Source organism: Anser cygnoides, chromosome 5 (genome assembly GCF_040182565.1).
Source record: "Anser cygnoides isolate HZ-2024a breed goose chromosome 5, Taihu_goose_T2T_genome, whole genome shotgun sequence".
Lineage (NCBI taxonomy): Eukaryota > Metazoa > Chordata > Aves > Anseriformes > Anatidae > Anser > Anser cygnoides.
In genome coordinates this window covers 48,180,452-48,199,244 of record NC_089877.1, presented here as the reverse complement: position 1 = coordinate 48,199,244, position 18,793 = coordinate 48,180,452, and the positions used below count along the sequence as shown (strand labels likewise).

The window sequence follows — 18,793 nt, the reverse complement described above, 5'->3', positions numbered from 1 at the left end:
CAGTAGATTTTCAGGAGTAGCTTGTGACTACTGCTCTACTGTACAAAATATCAAACACAAGTACACGAAGGGATAGAGTGCATAACATACAAATTGTACTGGATAAAAACAGTGTCACCAGGTGCTGATGTACAAATGAAGAAGACAGGACTGTATGAAGTAGAAAAAGGGAGGATGAAAGCCCAAGTGCTACTCTCTGGACCAGATCTATAGAAGAACTGTGACAGATCTATCTTAAATATACCATATGGAGTTTGCAGGTCTGCAACTGAAAGAACGGAGCTTATAGATCTAAGTAACTTAGCACCCGAGTGCCTCACACAACAAAGGATTAAAAGCATCTGAGATTTTTATTATTATTTTTAAAATACCTGCTGTTACACTGTACACTGACTCCTAAACCCTTAGGAATGCCAGGTACAGGTTTATGCCTGAAAGTACGTCTCCGGAGCTAGGACTTCCTTAATTTGGGGCTGCACTGATGCACCTACGTGAACCTGGGATCTCTCTTGATGCACCTTCCTTCTCTTATATATTTATATTGTTCCTTTAGGAATCAAGAAGATTTTGCTGGCTCCTCAGATTCAATTCCCTTCTTCAACATGGAAATTCCAGGAGATAGATTGAAGGAGAATGCTCAAGTCATTTATCTACAAGCATGCTCTACAGATTTCCATGGAAAGGTCAGAGAGCAAATCAGCAAGTAAAGCATGATTTTGAGGCCAGCAATAAGGAGAATCAGCTGGGAGCCGTGGGTTCAGGCCTGATTTCCAACACTGTTCTTGTATTTTAGAGAATATTCTAATGCTCAGTGTTACAGCTTCAGAAAAAGATATGGGAAATGCTTCTGGTCTGCAACTCTGGCATATCTTAGATTCAAAAGTCTGGATGTCTGCAAACCCTTTTTCCTGAAAGGTATACCAAAACCGTATTTAGGTGTAGCACTGTATATGACATATATAGGTTGTAAGTTCAGATTTATGTTCATAACTAACAGCTGTATTAACTTCTCATCAGTCTCACTCCCAACAAAATAATAATAATAATAATAAAATCCTGTATTTTAGAGCTCTCTTTCTTAATTGGCTTTACAGTGGAACTTTGTAAGAAAACAATTCTGAAGTTGGGAAAGGCCATTGATCTAAAACAAATGAACAAACAAGTTCTGTGAGAAGAAACTCAGAAATGACAGGAGTAGCTTATTGCCCTAAGAAGAAGCTGTATAAAAAGCAAGAAGGAATGCTTCAAATATTTATTCCTTCTGTAAATCACGCACCTGAGGAAGGAGTATGGAAAAGCAGCTATTCCTCTCTCAGGCTCATCCACATCGTATCTGTTATCTCCAGCCTACATCACAGAAATAAAATCTTTATTATCAATGCAAATACACATCAAATTCTACCGCTAAAATGAACCTAATAAATATTTGTGACCAAGCAGTCCTCCAAATTTTGTCTTTTCTGAGAAACTTTGAGTAAACTGAAACACATGGCAGCAATTAGTCATCAGCTTTGACATCTAAAATTTTAGTCAGGGGATGTAAGAGATCTGGAACATTTCTCCCCTGAAATGGCAAAAATGAATCCTCTGAAAACCGTAGAGTAGCAAAAATACGGTATGCAAAAGCAGGAAATGGCAGTCTAGATCACATACCTTGAGCTGCATGCACAAAATTGATGGAAAGTAAACTTGCTGACTGCGTGCATTTTAAATTATAATACCCTGAAAAAGCTGCTGTAAAGCTACAAACTTACTGCTGTGACTTACAATGGCCAAAGAAAAAAGCAGATGTAACAGTTTCGAAATTAAATGAAAAGTTCTTCATGGAACTGGTGTGAAGCCTTCTGAATAATCATTTGTATTTCTCAATGAGGTCAACTGCAGATGTAGATCAATTCAGGTGTAGCTACCCTTCCATTTTCAGTAAAGCTATAAAAACGTTTTCTCTCATCTCGTCCGTAATTACTTGTCTTATTAAGGCAGAGACACAAATAGTCTGACCTTGTACCCCTTATTCAGGAAGAAAGTCCAAACATATCTGTGACTGTAATATAAAATACTAGGAGCAGGTAGGATTTGAAGTGATATGATTGTTCATTACAAAATTCAGACATATTAAGCAAGACAGAAAGCAAACAATAGCAAGAAAAATATCCTCGCTTTGCTGGTTTGGTTGTTTAGTCAGAGGAAGGGATTCCTTTGTTCCAATTCTTTCATCAAAGGCTTTATGTGTACATTACCCAATGTAAAAATATAGAAAAAATTGTTGTTACAGACACACTTTCTTCTGCTGAAAAATTATGTACCAATTATCTATGTCCTTAATTAAGCACACTGGTGCACTTGTAAAACTTCGGGGAAGGGGGTACCCTTCAAAAATTTTGTAATGTTCCAAGCTCTCTTCACACATCTAAGTATTTTTTCCTGCTGTTTCTGCTTGTTCTTCTGAAACTCTCTCACCTCCACATAACTAATTCATCTCATGACAATAAAGAAAATGAAACTTAATTCAGTTCTATGTCAGAGATGAAGTATATACCCCAAAATGATGGTGAAGGGTGTGGGAAAAGTACCCTGACTGATTGATGATGATTTTATTACCTTCACTGTCATCCTCTGCTGTTCAGTCATAACTTTTCTCCCAGATGCTTTGTCTGTAGTTGGAAAGCTACAAAATTTAGAGATGTGTTAGATAGTATATCTAAAATATTTTCAGAGTAATTATTCTGCCTCTATACATATGTAAATGAGAACAGAATTTGTTGCTTTTATTAAGATACAATTATGATAACAGCTAAATTCCATGGTTTCAAAATAAAGACTTAAGTTCTGTACCTGATCACATCAGTCTGTGTTTCAGCTTCCACATGCCGCTTGCAGCGATTTTTCCTTTTCCTTCGAGCAGGAGTGTAATACCTGTACTCTGACAGGACGGATTTAGCATCTGATATTAAGGTGCGTGGAGTAAAAGGTTTTCGGCTTCCAGTAAATAATTCAGAGTGCCTGTCTAGAAGATCCCCACTGTATACTTTGGAGTTCCTATCCTGATGCCTCTGGGAACGACCAATGCTCACAAAACTACCAGAAGAGCAACTGCTTGAAACTCCGGAGTGTTTTCTTGGTGTACTTGATGTACTGACACATGAGTTTGAGTTAGATGTGTTAGATGTATTCCGAGAATGTTTTCTGGTATGTTTTACTGGACTGGAGTGAACCAAGCCATGCTCGCCGTAAGGTGACAGTGCTCTTGACAGGTACTGTGCATGCTGAACAGAGGGGAACAGACTGTCTTTGTCTTCTGCTTCCAAGGGACTCTAGAAAAAAATAAAACAAGATTTGATTGGTTTGCAACTTACCAGCTTTTTTCAAGTTGGCACTCGCAGTTATTATTGCTACCAACTTGGAGGTATTTTCTTTGTAAGAAAACTCCAGTTTCCTACAATCAAACTGGTTTCAGAGCAGCTCCAGAGCTAACAAGTCTTAACACCTTTATGTGAAAAGATTGGTGCTTTCTTATAGAATAGCGATGGCTACATCAAACCAGGAGGTTCAATCATTTTAGTCCAAAACTGTAATACATTTTTAAAAGTCAAGGAACTAATAATTGTTGAATTGAGGCACATTATTTTATATGGGTATGCTCTGTTTGCACTGCCCGGGCAAAGGAAGGTAAATAGACATTATCCACAATTACCTTCAAGTGTGGAGTTGTTACCTTTCTCTCCAAACCCTATTATCAAATGCTGGCTATCTTTATAAGATGTACATTTGGTAAGGGGCACCACTCACGGACTCATCTTAGACCAACACGGAAACTACTGTAATGTGGCTTAAGACACAGAGTAAGAAAATTTGTAACTAGCTGTTTATTCCCTGTGTAACCCTCTTCTTTTGCCTATAGGTGGAAGATTCACATCTTTGGTAGGGCTGTAAATTTTTTTCCAATTATTTCAATTTTAGTAAGACTAAGCATTGAGTAACACCATGCTAATGACAGAGATAAGAAAAGAACTAATAACGTGAAATCAAAATTTGAAAACTAAGTAGGTCATTGAGAAATGTTAAAAAAAAAACGAATTATTTGGAAAGACCATACTATCTTTTTCTGCTTTCTGAAAAAAAATGAAAATCTTAATGCTTAAAAATTCATCAATATTCCTGAACTGTATTATGACACTGTGCCAAAGCTAAGACAGAAACATAGCTAAATCTAACTGGCATTTGAAGATTTATTTTTTTTTGGTAAGATGAGGAGGAACAATTCAATAGAAAGAAATTTGATTTCTATCCTAAGAGAACTTTGAAAAATTTCCAAGTTGAAAGTATAAATACATGGGCAGTGTATGTGTGCTAATAAATGTGCTTTATAGTGTGTCTGAACAGTTAGGAAGCATCTTAGCAATACAGCTATTGTGTATTCTTTTCCTACCTAACACACAACCATGCATTGAAAATGTTATCAGTGAAGGGTACGTATGACATTTTATGATCTCCAAGGATGGCCATATTGCAGAGTTAGGAAATTAAACCAGAAGCCTAAAAGCAAGAAAACTTTCTATAAGCTATTTTAATTTCATCCACATGTATTTATACCATGCAAGTTCTGTTACACACAGCTGCGTGATGGAGAAGAGATGACTCGTGTGGGTATTAAAGCTACCTGGCAGCACAACTACCAGAGAAGGTGCTTGCTCCTAGGTCCTGGCACAGTGAGGTCCAGAAGCTGTGAGGGTAATGTTGTTCTGGAACATCTCACAGAATCATAGAACATCCTGAGTTGGAAGGGACCCACATGGATCATCGAGTCCAACTCCTGGGTCTGCACAGGACTACCATATAAAATTGAACCATACGTCCAAGAATGTTGTCCAAAAGCTGCTTGGCTCCAGCAGACTCGGTGCCGTGACCGCATCCCCGGGGAGCCTGTACCAGTGCCCAACCTGCAGAACCTTTCCCTACACCCAGCCTGACCCTCCCCTGTCCCAGCCCCATGCCGTTCCCTCGGGTCCTGTCGCTGTCCCCAGAGAGCAGAGCTCAGCGCCTGCCCCTCCGCTCCCCTCGTGAGGGAGCTGCAGGCCGCCATGAGGCCTCCCCTCAGTCTCCTCCCATCTAGGCTGAACAAACCAAGGGACTTTGGCTGCTCCTGATGCATCTTGCTCTCTAAACCATTCACTATCTTTGAAGACCTCCTTTGGATGGTCTCTAATAGTTTTATGTCCTTCTTATATTGTGGTGCCCAAAACTGCACACAGTACTCAAGGTGAGGCCACATCAGTGCAGAGTAGAGTGGGACAAATCTCATGGCCACACCATGCAAGCAGTATAACACAAGACAAAATAACAGCTAAAATAAAATAACATCTGACAAAGCCCAATTCAAAATCAACAGCTACAAACCCAAATCAATTCAGTTCATGTCTAATTAAATAGTCAGACCTCTTAAAACAATGATTTTACTGTTCCTTACATTCAGTTCACAAAGCTCCAGGGCAGCTGCTTCACCAAATGCTGTAAGATTTAAATAGATGTATACAAATAGAGGCGTTTCATAAGAAAATTCAACTTCTAACACAGAAATTAACTTGTAGATATGCCTTCACCATCTCAGCAAATAATAGGAATTTTGCAAGGTAATCAATAGCTGCTGTGAGACTTCTGAAGCCTCCCACTTGGGGGATGTAGGTGTGCTGCAGGAAAAGTAAAGACACTTGGAACTCCTTGTACATTTGTTGAAAATTCATGACACTGTAGCCTAATAATATACAGTATAGGATGATTATATATTACTAGTAAGCCGGTAATATATATTAAACTATGTAATACATAGTATAACTTGTAAATATTCATAGATCTTCTATTCTACTGTTCAATTTCTAAACGATGTGTTCTTAAAAGTTCTAAGCAATGACTCTCCCTGTATAAATGTTGGATCATCTCATAAACTGCTACTGTTATTGCTTTGAATCTACACTATTCTATTTTTTTTCCTTTCAGAACTGCTTGGGATTTTAAATTAAAACTCAAATAATATACATTTTGCAGCATGCAGTAAATGCTGTTTAAGAGGAATATTAAAAAATGCAGTTAGTTTACCATCAAAATGAAATCACAGAACACACTGCTGTCATGCTGTATATTTCCTTCACAATTCCACACAATTTCCTCCCAAATCATTAATATCTATCCATGCTGTTCCAGTACCCCCAAAATGTGCACAGCTGCTGATGCAAAGAGGCATTTTTTTTTTAGTTAGCTGAGCCAAAATAAGCCTTTCTTGATGGTGTATCACATTAGTGAACTTAATTTTACGACTACAGCACAATTAAATGCTGAACTGATAACATGTAGCAACAATGCCAAACAAATCCTTGTTTTAGCAAGCAGCATAGTAAGGCTTACCAGTGTGATTGTTTGCATATAAAATAATTGCAGTGGCAGCTCAACACTACAGAAAACAGATAAGACTGGAAAGATTCAGAATCCACCTATACAGATATTTTGAAAAGCTAATTCTACACTCTTCAGCATGTATTAAAAACAGCTTAATTTTTGTTGTGTACTTTTTACTCTCAGTGATTAAAATAGTTCATGAAGCTGCAAAATAAATCAGATTGTAGAAGCATTTGTTAACATAGGATGATGACTGGTGCCTCGCAATATACAAACAACAACAACAAAGAAAATAAACCAAAAGATGTTAATGTGCCAACTACTCATGAAAGCCACATGTTCTGTTTCTTGGATTCAGTAGAGCTGATCCTAAAACAAGACAAAAGGATATCGTAAAAATGGCAATATTCTAAATTTAAGCTTTCCTTATTTTTGAGGAAGCTTAGGACAAGTTTCTTCTTCTCAAACATGTCATAAGTATAACAGTAGCCAAGGTAGTGACTAGCTAGTAGAACCACAAACCACAGCCATATTTGTGTCAATCTTGAGATGCATTCATTTGAGTACTGAGAAGGATGTCTTTGAACCCCTTTTCCTGGGCTAAACCTTTAAGGCCCAAACAGAAACAGGCAGGGAGTACAGCCTTTGGATATACAAACAGTATCAGGAACAAGGAACTATCTTGCTGACTTCAAAAAGATTTTAAGGAATGCAAGATAATGTTTGTCTGCAATTTGTCATTGATGTTTCAGAAAATTATTTGCATGTCTCTTTCGGTACAGGCAAATCAACTGTAAGCAAGTATGTCCATTTTCTTCTCTAATCTGTATCTGTAAAAGCATCAGATTTTTACCTGGAAAAAAGAGACAAAACAGGCCTACAAATATGCAGTTACACACTAACCGAATTTTTAGCTCTTCTGATGCAATTCAAAAAAAATTATTCAATAGCAGTACCATAGGTTTGGACATTAGCACTAGCAAAAACTGCTTGTGACTCCAAATTATATTACTTACAGTGACACTTCTCTTACTTTCCAATGTATATTCCTATTCTGTTGATTCAACCAATTGTAATTTGTTTTGAAAGACCAAAAATTACCCAATGATATATTTCAGCAATAACAATCCCCTTAAAAAGAGTTACTAAATTAAACATTTATGCCTTTTTTTTTTTTTTTTAACCACAGCTCTGTGGTAAATGGAATATTACTTGCAGCAAGCTCGTATTGAGAGGAACCCTGAATCTTCACGGAGTCTGCGAAAGTTCAGTCAAAACAGATCAAAGCATAACGCTCTGGTCTGATGGGCAAGAGAAGTAACAGAAAGAAAGAATCCAGATTTGTCTTTAAGTTACTTTTACTTCCTAAGAGAGGTTTACTTTCTTAGCTCAAAAGACACCAATGTGTCATCTACTAACAAAAAAACAAGGTTAGAAAGGAAAGCTTGCTAAATCTCCACATAAAATGTCCAAAGGCACCTCTCATGGAGCCACCGATGAGTTTAGGTCTTGACATTAACTTGTTCTTGCACAAAAAGAGGTCTTCAAATAGAATATTTCATCTACTATTGTAAAATGAGCTCACAGAGACACTTTATGAACCATATTGCCAAGACATAGAAGCTGCAATTTTGTAATAAATGAACATCTGATTCTTTTAACTTAACATAGCTCAATTTAAAAGCCACTAATGTTGCTGTAAGTCAACTGAATTCCTGCCCTCTGCTGCTTGGACAGAGCAAAGGTCTCATTTGGTTAGCAACTGGCCTTTACATTTGCTGCTCCCACAACCCTTTGTATGTCAGATGTTCATTTTATTGTATACTTTGATATTTACTTAAAAATTGAGAAACATGAGAGAGACTATTCACACAAGCCTGTGAACAAGTAAGACCTGAATGAATATAATCAGTTTGCCATACTGTCATCAGAAACAATGATTTTTCTCACTCAAAACTATATTCTTGTTACATTCTTTATGTGTGCATGTGCTTGTGTGTGTGTTATTCTGTTGTATAATGTGATACATCCCTATTTTCATCAAGGAGCCTGATGCTATTAAGAAGGATATTACTGAATGTGCATGAAGAAATGTATTAAATAAAACAACCAGCAGGAGAGGTGACTGTTGTTATGAAGCCAGCAAGGAAATCTGTACAGAGCATTCCTGATGAAAACATCTTTCTTTGGTGTTCAGAAGGTTCTTCTGTTCTCTTACAGTTGTTCACATATCTCATTCTGACAAAACTAATTCAAGCATAATACATCTTCAGACTCTTAATATCTTAACCGTATAATAAATCTTTAAACACAATTCATTTGAGTAGGTAATTCACATAGCCATATGTGTGCACTGCATACAAAATTAACAACAGATTACAAACAGTTAATGGTGTTTCCTAATCTATATTTCATAAGTGCAAGCATAAGAAAGGTCATAATTTTCCTTCTTAAGAAAACAAAATGTCTCAAAAATCAGACTGAAACAAATCTTGAAATATGAAGCAGTTCTTTGCACTCCAAAAACAATGACAATTATGCTTAAAATGGCTTAGATCCTTTCAGCTGAGTTTTGGCACAGATTTATTTCTTTTAAAAAAAATCTTCAGCAGTCAGAAATGCCTATTAATAGGATTATCTGAACATGGGATATGAAATAGAAAGTCTTACTCAAATCAGAGATTTTACTCATGGCCAGCTCAATTCAGATTTTCAGATAAAGTCTAGGGATATGACTACAATAGTTAGAAAGACTACACGGTTAGTAGCATTCTTTGCATACACGACACAATATTTTCCAGGCTGCATCAAATAGCCCTTCTATTGTAAGAAAATGCCTTCAAGTAATTGATTTAAGACAGACTATGCACACTTAATTTGGTGATAGATAAATGACTGGATACCCACAGATGTGCTGCTTATTCACCCTCAAGCTTTTCAGTCTAAATTAGACTAAATACTCACTTAAAATTACCTATTAGCAAAGACAAATTCAAGTTAACAGCCCTTTCAGCATCCATATCTGTAGTTTATCACCCTATTTTGATACATCTTCACACATGGTGTCAATCATCATCATTATGTTGCATGGAAAAAGAAGAGAAGTAAAGCTGTTCCCTGCACATCTTACACACTCCCTGCCCCTCTGGTTGACATTGACAGAAACTGCTGTCCTTGAAGTAACTTAGTTGCTAGTGATCCCATCAAAACACTGCTCCATTGCGCCCTTTGAAAATCAGACTGCTCCTTAGCTTCTCACACTTAGGTCTTCTCATGCACGATGCACAATAAACATCTACTGCATCTTAACCCACAGGTTAATGTGGAATACTTACCTCTTAGTGATGAAAATACTCTCCTTTTAATGAAAATCTGTTATGAAATCTAGGTAGCCACAACAGAAATAGCTTCCTCGGTTCATTGCATATCATAGTAGATTCTTTCATTACAGTAACTTTATAAATAGATATTACACATGAAGAATTTATGGTTCTTGTGCATTCAAAGCCTCACACAAAACAGTGAAAGAGGAGGCTAGTCATGTTCAAGACATTATAGATACTCAGATTCATACTCAGCTCATTGTATAATAAAATATGTTGACTAAATGACAGAGATTATAAGAAATATATAACATAATTATATCTTTCAGAAGAATTATTTTTAGTTCTTTTTGTTTTTATGATGCACAAAGCACAGGCTCAATGGAAAACAGTTTCTGTGCTCTATTGCACCATTAAATGATAATAAAAGCAGCTGTTGAAAAAATGAAGAATGATGAAATAAAAGCACCAGACTTATGAGAAAGCATAAAAAGTGAATGCTAATGAATGAAGTCTTTTGAAAATAAAAAGTCAGGTGCATAAATCAAAGCTGGGTAGCGCATATTTAGCCTATAATCTATTCAGACATTGACCCTGTTGAAATTACAATGGTTATTAATGTATATGTTACTTTTGATATACTTTTTACAAGAGCAACATTTTAGTACTCAAGAAATTATGCATTGTGAAAGTCATGTCTTTAGCTTTAGTATTCTTACATTTAAATTTAGTGTTGGCAAAGCCAGCAGAACTCTACTTGTCTTTTATCCTTATAATCCTTCTGTTATAAGATGCTTATGAAGAACAGGACCACATTCTACTTTTGCCACTACCTCCAATTACTTCCACTGCTTACCCTTCCGCCAGAAGGCTCATTTGTAGAATTTCATTAACTTGCTGGTGCTCTGATTCATACTCCAGTGAAAAACATCTTGTAAAACCAGCAATATAATCATCAATGATTTGACTAACAAAGTGCCAAATTGTATGTTAGTGAAGATTACTTTTTGCATATGTAAAGTGAAAACAAAACCAACAACAAACTTACAGAAGAATAAAAGGCTAAAAGGCTACAGAAGGATAAAAGGATAAAAGAAGGATATCCAAAACCTACAGTTTGTGTAACTACAGTTACACTCTAAGGCTAACAAACATAAGGAAAACTACAACTTCTCTTGCCATGATACAATCTATACTTCCAGGACAACTTTTGATGGGAAGGCACCTGTAAATCATTAGAAGAACTGGACAGATTATTTTAGAAGGACCTTGTTTTGGGAGGGATTAAAACAAAGGAAGAATGACAATCTCTTATAATGCTATATTAAATACCACACTTACATCCCTTCATTGCAGAACTGAAAATTTATACAGTAATTAAAGATTTTAAGCACACTTTAGTTGGTTTCACTGTGAAAAATAAAATTTGGATCTTAAATATGATGTTTTCTACTTTTTCTAATGCATCTCTAACTAAGAGCCATGAACTGAATTTCAAAGCATTATTTCTCCACATTACAACAAGGTCATTCTCAGATTGCCTACTGCAAAAAAAGAGTCACACAGAAAAACTACTGATGAGTTTTCTGATCTACTTCGAAATGTAGTCGAGCTCTACATATGCATAAAACAACATATGAAGCATTTGGTATTAAAATCAACAAAGTTAAGATAGCATTCTTTTTTAAGTTGTGAATTGCTCCTCTACAGCGATGAAAATGATACTATAGTTTATTAGCCTATTTATATACTATTTGGAAATATATGTCATATAACTGGATGAAATGCCAGTCAAAATGAGTGAACCTATACATATAGACAGAAAAGCATAATCTTCACTCATTTTGATGGCTTAACCACTAATTTCCACTTTCAACAAAGAGAGAGAAACATGGGGATTCAAGCTGAGATGAAAGAGAGAATTCAAGGGTAACTAGAACTTGTCTTTACCACAGGCACTCTTCATACCTGCCATCTCCATCAGAAGGTTGACACAGTGGCACATGCCAGGAAGACCACTGTCTGTTGTTTGAAATATGCTAGCCCTGCCTCTAGAACTAATGCCACATTGGTGATCAGCTGTTGTTAGGGCAGGCAAGCAGACTATGATATCTACTAAGCAAAATTAAAATATCTACCTGTCCAAAAGAGGTTGACAGCAGCCTTCCACTCTCTCTTGAGCTGGATCGTGAGGCATTTTTGCCCACGCTCATTTCTTTTTCACACCTGGCTATCTTCTTTTTCAGTCTCTCTCTTCTCTGCTGGTCAGCAACTTAGGAAAGAGATAAAGTTTGTCAGGTCCAATCTGAAATCTTACTCTTAATTTGTCCTAAGTGATTTGAAAATGTCACAGGGGTTCCAGTCACTCAGCAAAGTGAGACCACAGAGATAGGTTCTACTTCACTTGGCAATTACGAAAAATTACATCTGTTTTTTAGAAGAAAATATCAGAATATCTTGGTAGCTGAAGCTGTACCTTAGTTTCCTTTAGGTATTCTCATATCCCACAAGCAATACAGTACTGTGTGGAAATTTCAAGATTAGTAATGCTAACAGAGCACCCTGACTGAAAACTAACAAGTTCATTCTCAAACTTTATGGACAGAACTCCTCCAACCGTACTCTCATCCAATGTGTTAGCAAGAAACAACATGTTTACCGTTAGTAAATTTGCCATATACAAAATCTGCTCAAACCATGTAAAAATAGTCTCCCATGTACAGAAATCCATTGTGAAACAGCATGTTCAAGCCAAGAACATACACAATACAGGCAAACTCTGTGAAAGGGCCACTGCCAGATCAGGAGGGAAAATTTTTATCAGTCTGCACTGGTCTGCAGTGCAAGACCTCACATGGTGTCCCTGTATCACAGAAGATGAGTTAGGTATATATGCTACCAGATAAAGAGAAGCCCAAAAGAAATATAGATAAGTTTTCTGTCTGTGTTCGTGTTTGCTGTCAGACACCTTTACCCAGTATCTTGCATAGCACATAGTAAGTTTTTGTATATTATAAGCACCCAGGAGCCACAGATGATGAAGTAGACAAAGTTGAAAAATCCAAATAAAACTGATCAAAAACGTTAATAATTTCCAAACAGGAATGAAGAGCCAAGCATACTTTTGAAGTCTATACAAAATGAAACTTTTAACTCTTGACTACAATTCTCATTCACTTAATACAGACTCAAGCATACGAATGGTTTATTTGAGACACACACACAGACAGAAAGGCCTTCGCAAGTTTCTTCTTCAGTTTCAAAATGTATTTATATCATGCTCTGGTAGACCCCAACATTCACACAGCTTATAATGCTTAACGCATGGAAATGTAAATAACTTTGTGGATTGATGTGCTACATTCTTCTAGACAGCTGAGAACTACAGCAATCTGGGGACATTTAAACAACCTTTACCATACATGCAACTGTGTCTATTAGAATCAAGAGACACGATAATCTCTAGGACTCAATCAAGCACGTGTATTAGTTTTATTGAACATTTTAGTCCCCTTTTAAACTAGAAGCAATTCCTTCAGATGCAAAATCCCTGCTCTCATTCCTCAGGGAAATCCCTTTCTGTCTTTCACTTCTTACAATTGATATGTAAAATACAAAGTAATTTCTTTTACAGCTGCTGATTATTCAGTATATTCCATTAGAGTACTTACAATATAAAGTTGCTTTTACTCCTGGAAAGGTGTTAGCTGAAGTTAATATATACTAAATTCTACAAAACTGAATTAAAATATGACTTATAATAGAAGGAAAAAATATACTGTACCATTAAATAATTAAAACTCAATATTTGTCTTTCTACACTAAATTATTATTATGTGGTTATTCTAAATTATTTTTATTTCTAATTATGTTTGTCTTAAAAGTTACAGAAGGGCACTCAAAAATTTGCTACAGGTCACAAGTTTTATATGTTTGAGATAATTATGGTGGTTCAACAGTGTGCGGCTGTGTGTGCACGTGAATGGAAGCTGTAAAAATTCAAATCTTGCCTACTGCTCCAGTAAAATGGTGTATGAGTATTGAATAAATATCTAAGCAAACAATGAATGAATGAATGATAGAGCTCTACAAATCAAGAATGCAAATCATACAGAATTATAGGTTACTTATTTTGTAAGCACGAGTATGTGGCTGAAAGAGAGATTTTCTTGTACTCAAGTGCTTAGGTAGAAAGTGAGCTCATCTATGAAAACAGAGGCAAACCCCTTACTGCTTGTTCAGCCTGCACAACATTGCTTACCAGGAGTTTCTAAGCAAATCGTACAGCAGTGTGAATATTAACGAAAAACTGAGTACTTCTGTTGTCCCTATTCCACTCTTTACCAGATGAAGTTTGAGATTTAACATACGTCAACAGACTTGGTCTTTACTACTGGAGTTCAAAAACTAAGCCAACTTCCACAGATCTCCTCCAGGACTGTGTGCTACGACTCTTCTCTGCCAAAATACGGCCTGTGCCCAAGTAAAGAGTAAAGAAAGAAAAGAACAGTAAGCACGCCAGGATGCTAAGGCTATCTTTGGTTGTCAGAATGATCCATCGGGACTACTGTCACCTACATGGGAAATGTAAAGCCCTTGCCTCACACCAATGATATATTGAGCTTAGCTCAGCTAATCCATTAAGTGTGTTCCAAAAGCTATAAAGTCATTCATGCATACCACAAGGCAGAGCAGACACTTGCAAAACAGAATGGCAGAAAATCCTTGCAGTGTACCTGCCTTGTCCCCACCTTAGGGAACTCTCAGGCTAGATCTGCTGTAAAAGCCTAGGAATTGTAAAAGCAGCAGATTCAGAGATAAAGAAATCCCTCTTGAATAGAGTTACTGTAGACATAAACAGACAACTAGATGTAAATTAGGACAGCCCTGAGGCAGTCAGCAAGCAACAAAGACAAGGGTACAAGCACAAAAAATGTATGCTACTCATTTACTCTTCACACATCGTTTCCTCAAGCAGGGACTGGAGAATCCAGTTTTTCTGTTTGGCTTCAGCCAGACAGAAAATGGCATCCTAAAAATGGCCTGAACCTTTGAAGCACTAATTGCAAATAACATTACAACTGATGGGAGCTGAAGATCCTCAGGGCTGCCATATAAAATCGCTTGTCCTGCAGCTGTGCATTTATTTCTGGGCATTCTCACAGAAAGAATGAGAAGAGCATTCAGGAAGAAACATGCAGTTTTGAAAGGGATACTTATCTCTTAATTGGAAAGATTCCACTCTGTTCCAGATATCTGCTGCTTCAAATTAACTAAAGATAAAGCTTCTTTAGTTTTCAGTGAGGTATCGAGTACCTGTTAACAAATTCAGTTGATGTTTACTTCCTACTAGTCTACAACAGTGTGCTAAGGGCACTCTTGTCAAATGTAGATTTACTAATTTTTTTTATCTGAAATTCGTTAATAGGTACTTAGTAGTTTCACTGCAAATATATTTTAATGTACATTGGCACCAGAAATGAGTAATATTTGTAAATATGGAAAAAGTTCAAGACAATAAGTATCTTGTGACAAATAAAAGAAAAAAAATTTTTTCATCTATTTAAAAGGGTAAAATAATGAAAGAATAAAAAATAGTCTATGGATCCAAATAATGTGAGTCTCTTTTTTACATGTAGTATAGACATTGAGATTAACGTATCCCATTAACTGCTCTGCTCAAAGCCACAACAAAAATTTACAGCAAAGCAACAGTGTTTTACATCACAAACAAAGCAGTAATTTTTGTATATCAGATATATTCAGTCTGTGAAACTAAGTAAATTCCCTAACTTACTGCACCCACTCCATGAATCTGTTCTCTTAAATCTGTTAGCAATGAGAGGAAGCATATGAAAACCCACAAATTTTAAAGAGGCTAAACTGTAGCATTCTCCATAGAGAGCTAAATACAGAACACTGATCAGTCTCTCACAGAAGGAACACTTTTGCGGGGGCAAATACCCTTTTCACAAAGTTTACACCACACTCCTGAAGTGGAGATTGTATTGTTGTATTTCTTTGTTAGAATACTCCCTCTACAGGCTCGATTCTTTCTTCCTTAAGACTAGGCTGCAGCAGTGTTATAAAGACGTGCTTCGAATTATAAAATCATGTCATAAACCTGGCAGAAAACAATCATACCTATCACACTCCTAAGCAGCTTGCAAGCTCCGTGCTAAAAAGGACAGTGTGCTTCAGAATGACAGTGGTTGTCCTTTGTTCTGAATTTCTGATCTCTAAATTTATCATATGCCACATTACAGCACACTTGGCAGATTCAACCTTCAAGTCATTTCATTATTGATGTAAACAAGCCATGGCACACAACAAAATATTATGTCAGATTTAAATCGAGTTCAGCTTGAAGAACAACGTAACTCAAAAGAATTATCCAGCACTGTGCATTTCTCTAATGTGTTTTTATATCAATTATTTTTACATTAACACACTTCTGGTTAATATTTTCCCTTATGAATTCTCCCTGATTACCAGTGCAAATTTGCATCAACCTCAGTTCTGATGAGCTTGAAGTGACCGTAATTAAAACGTACAGCATAGCAGTAGGTGGTATTACTACTGCAAGCAAGCTCTTCCTTCCATGAGAGCTAACAGCTTTTACCATCAGCTCCTAGCTCAGCACAAATCTCCAGTGCACCATGATTTAAGCAGCTGGGGTGAGCTCTCATCAAACTCAAATTGCACTTTGCCATTGGTATGAAGGTCTGGTTTCTCATAAGTATACTTTTAATTTTTTTAACACAAAATTTAATTTTCATAACTCTAAGACATGATTCTGCAGTCCTTCATATCCATGATCAATAACACTGTTTTGTCAAATAAAGGAGGAATCACGATGAGGAAAGGTGACAAAGGATTTATTAACGGCTTGATACCCACAACCTTGCTTGTATCAAATAGAACGTTACCCAGAAAAGTAATGTTTGTATCAGGGATCTACTTAAGAAATGTGATACTGCCTGGCAAAGCTACCAATGGCAGAATTTGGCCATTGCTAAAGATTGGAAGTAAAGCCTGACAGCGAGACGTGAATCCTTCAAAGGAATTTCAGGGGAGGCTAGAAGCACAACACCATCCCAAATCCATCCACCTCTGATCCATATGGGGTCCTCATATGGCATCTCATAGACATTTCTGCCAGCAGCATGAATAATACAGCAGACTGCGCACAGCCTACTACACTGAAATTGTGAAACTGCTGCACCAACACTGAAGCCTGAAGCCAACTTCTGAGCCTGCTAAGGTAAACCTCCGTTCATGTATTCTAGAGAGAGGTCTGACTTGCTTCCACGTGGGCTTGGGCAATAGACTTGTCTCAGAATACCAATGGTGCAGCCCCCCAAAACATTTTAGACATGTTGTACCAAGCTAATATGGTGCATAGGTGGAAAATGTAATTTTATTCTAGCTTTCTGGCATGCTACAACTGTTTTGTGTTCCTCATAAATGGCAGAAAAAAGTCTAACAACAACAAGCCCTCCATCTCCCCCCACCTCCTAACAACAGATAGGTGTTCAAGCCAGGTAAATTCCATTAAAAATCTGGGACAGATTTTCAAAAATAATCATGATGATTAATGACTGAAACAACTACAAAAGGAAATGATGTTTTATCTATTTCTTGACTTTTACAAGTCAAGTCTGCAGGCCTCTCTTGTTTGTCTGCTTTATTAACTATATTCAGTATGGTTGCTGAGTTCAATATTAGCACAGCTGGATAAAATTTTTGGTTTGCTTAACTCATGATGTCAGACTAAACAATCTCATGACATTTTGCAACCACAAACTATGAGAAAAGTCTATTTTTGATGTAATGAATATACATCTTAAAATGAATTAGCCCTCATTAAAAAAAAACAACTTTCAGTAGAAGAAACAAAAGTAAATAACTAAATAACTTTTGTAAAAATAAATTAAGATGATTACAGTTGAAAGTATAAGTTGATAAATACTTATACATGGTGGGTTTTCCTGCTCCCCTCAAAATTTAGACTTGATAAATATGCTAGGATACCTTTCTAAAGACATATCTGAACTCTGAAAACTTAAGTGTTAGAATTGTTTCATTTTAAAAGACTTATTTTAGTTGTTTGTAACTTTCATTTTCAGAAATGTGTACATAAAGACAAAACAGAAAAGTTAAAAATCAGAAGTGAGAATTTTTGTGAAAGCTTTCTGTAGAACAGTAACAACAGGATACTGAGCTTTCCATAGATGCAGGCTTTCTATAACATAAACGCTAGACAAAGATGATGCAAAATATGTACGTGATCATATGAAAATTTAAAGTTTAATACAGAATTATATAAGAATATACATTTCTTGATCTTTCTACTTGAACCTAAACCCTAACCCCTCAAAAAGTAAAACAACAACCAACATCACTGATCTGACAGAACTGTTTTCTCACCCCCTTTTCCCTGCAAGTATTCAGGTTCTGTCAGTGCTAAAATAGGTTTCTGGTGGGTACCTTCTCAGAATACTTTTCCTTTTTGTTTTTTTTTTTTCCTTCAGTATCAAAGAGACCTGCATTCCCAAGCACACTAATCACTGGGTTCAGGCTGTACTATCAATATGCTCTGTGGAAAAACCTCTAAACATATGGGTCGAAAAGTTAGTACTGTTAGAAACCAGGCATGTGTAGCAGCAGCTGTCTTACTTGGCACAGCTTTTGTCGAGTTTTCTGGCACAAATTCCACAACCACAGACTTCTAATGGCCACCGGTATCAATCAACATGCTTGGACTAATTCTGAACATAGAAGTTTCACATTTCAAGAAGTTTCACATTTTAACAACTATTTTAAGTCAGCAAGGCTGATCTAATACACAGGAACATGTTCTCTGCTAGCCCAGTGGCATGGCAGCTTGCCTGCTTTGCTGCCAGCTAAGATACCAGGAAAAGAACAGTGGAAACTAAATCCACTTTAAGGACAGAACACATTCAGTTGTCCAGGGAGCATGCCAACTACAGTATCATGTTTAATTCTTAAACACTAACGACTGATTCATGGCAACAACCCCAAAGGGAAATACTCACCTGCTATTTTAGCCTTACATG

At 36.6% G+C, this 18,793-nt stretch overlaps 1 protein-coding gene and 1 long non-coding RNA gene across 4 annotated transcripts in view; one reads left to right on the top strand and one right to left on the bottom strand.

Annotated features, from left to right (window-relative positions):
- Window positions 1-18,793, bottom strand: part of SPATA7 (spermatogenesis associated 7) — a 41,604-nt gene that overhangs the window by 4,358 nt on the left and 18,453 nt on the right. For all 3 annotated transcript variants that reach the window (XM_066998235.1, XM_066998234.1, XM_013182558.3), the window contains 4 exons: window positions 11,852-11,985; window positions 2,836-3,314; window positions 2,602-2,668; window positions 1,277-1,347 (listed from right to left, as the gene is read on the bottom strand). In XM_066998235.1, coding sequence (XP_066854336.1) covers window positions 1,277-1,347; window positions 2,602-2,668; window positions 2,836-3,314; window positions 11,852-11,985 — 751 coding nt within the window. The remainder of the gene's footprint in view (window positions 1-1,276; window positions 1,348-2,601; window positions 2,669-2,835; window positions 3,315-11,851; window positions 11,986-18,793) is intronic.
- Window positions 16,183-18,793, top strand: part of LOC106036935 (uncharacterized) — a 38,148-nt gene continuing 35,537 nt past the window's right edge. The window contains exon 1 of the long non-coding RNA XR_010831953.1: window positions 16,183-16,977. This is a non-coding gene — a long non-coding RNA (uncharacterized lncRNA). The remainder of the gene's footprint in view (window positions 16,978-18,793) is intronic.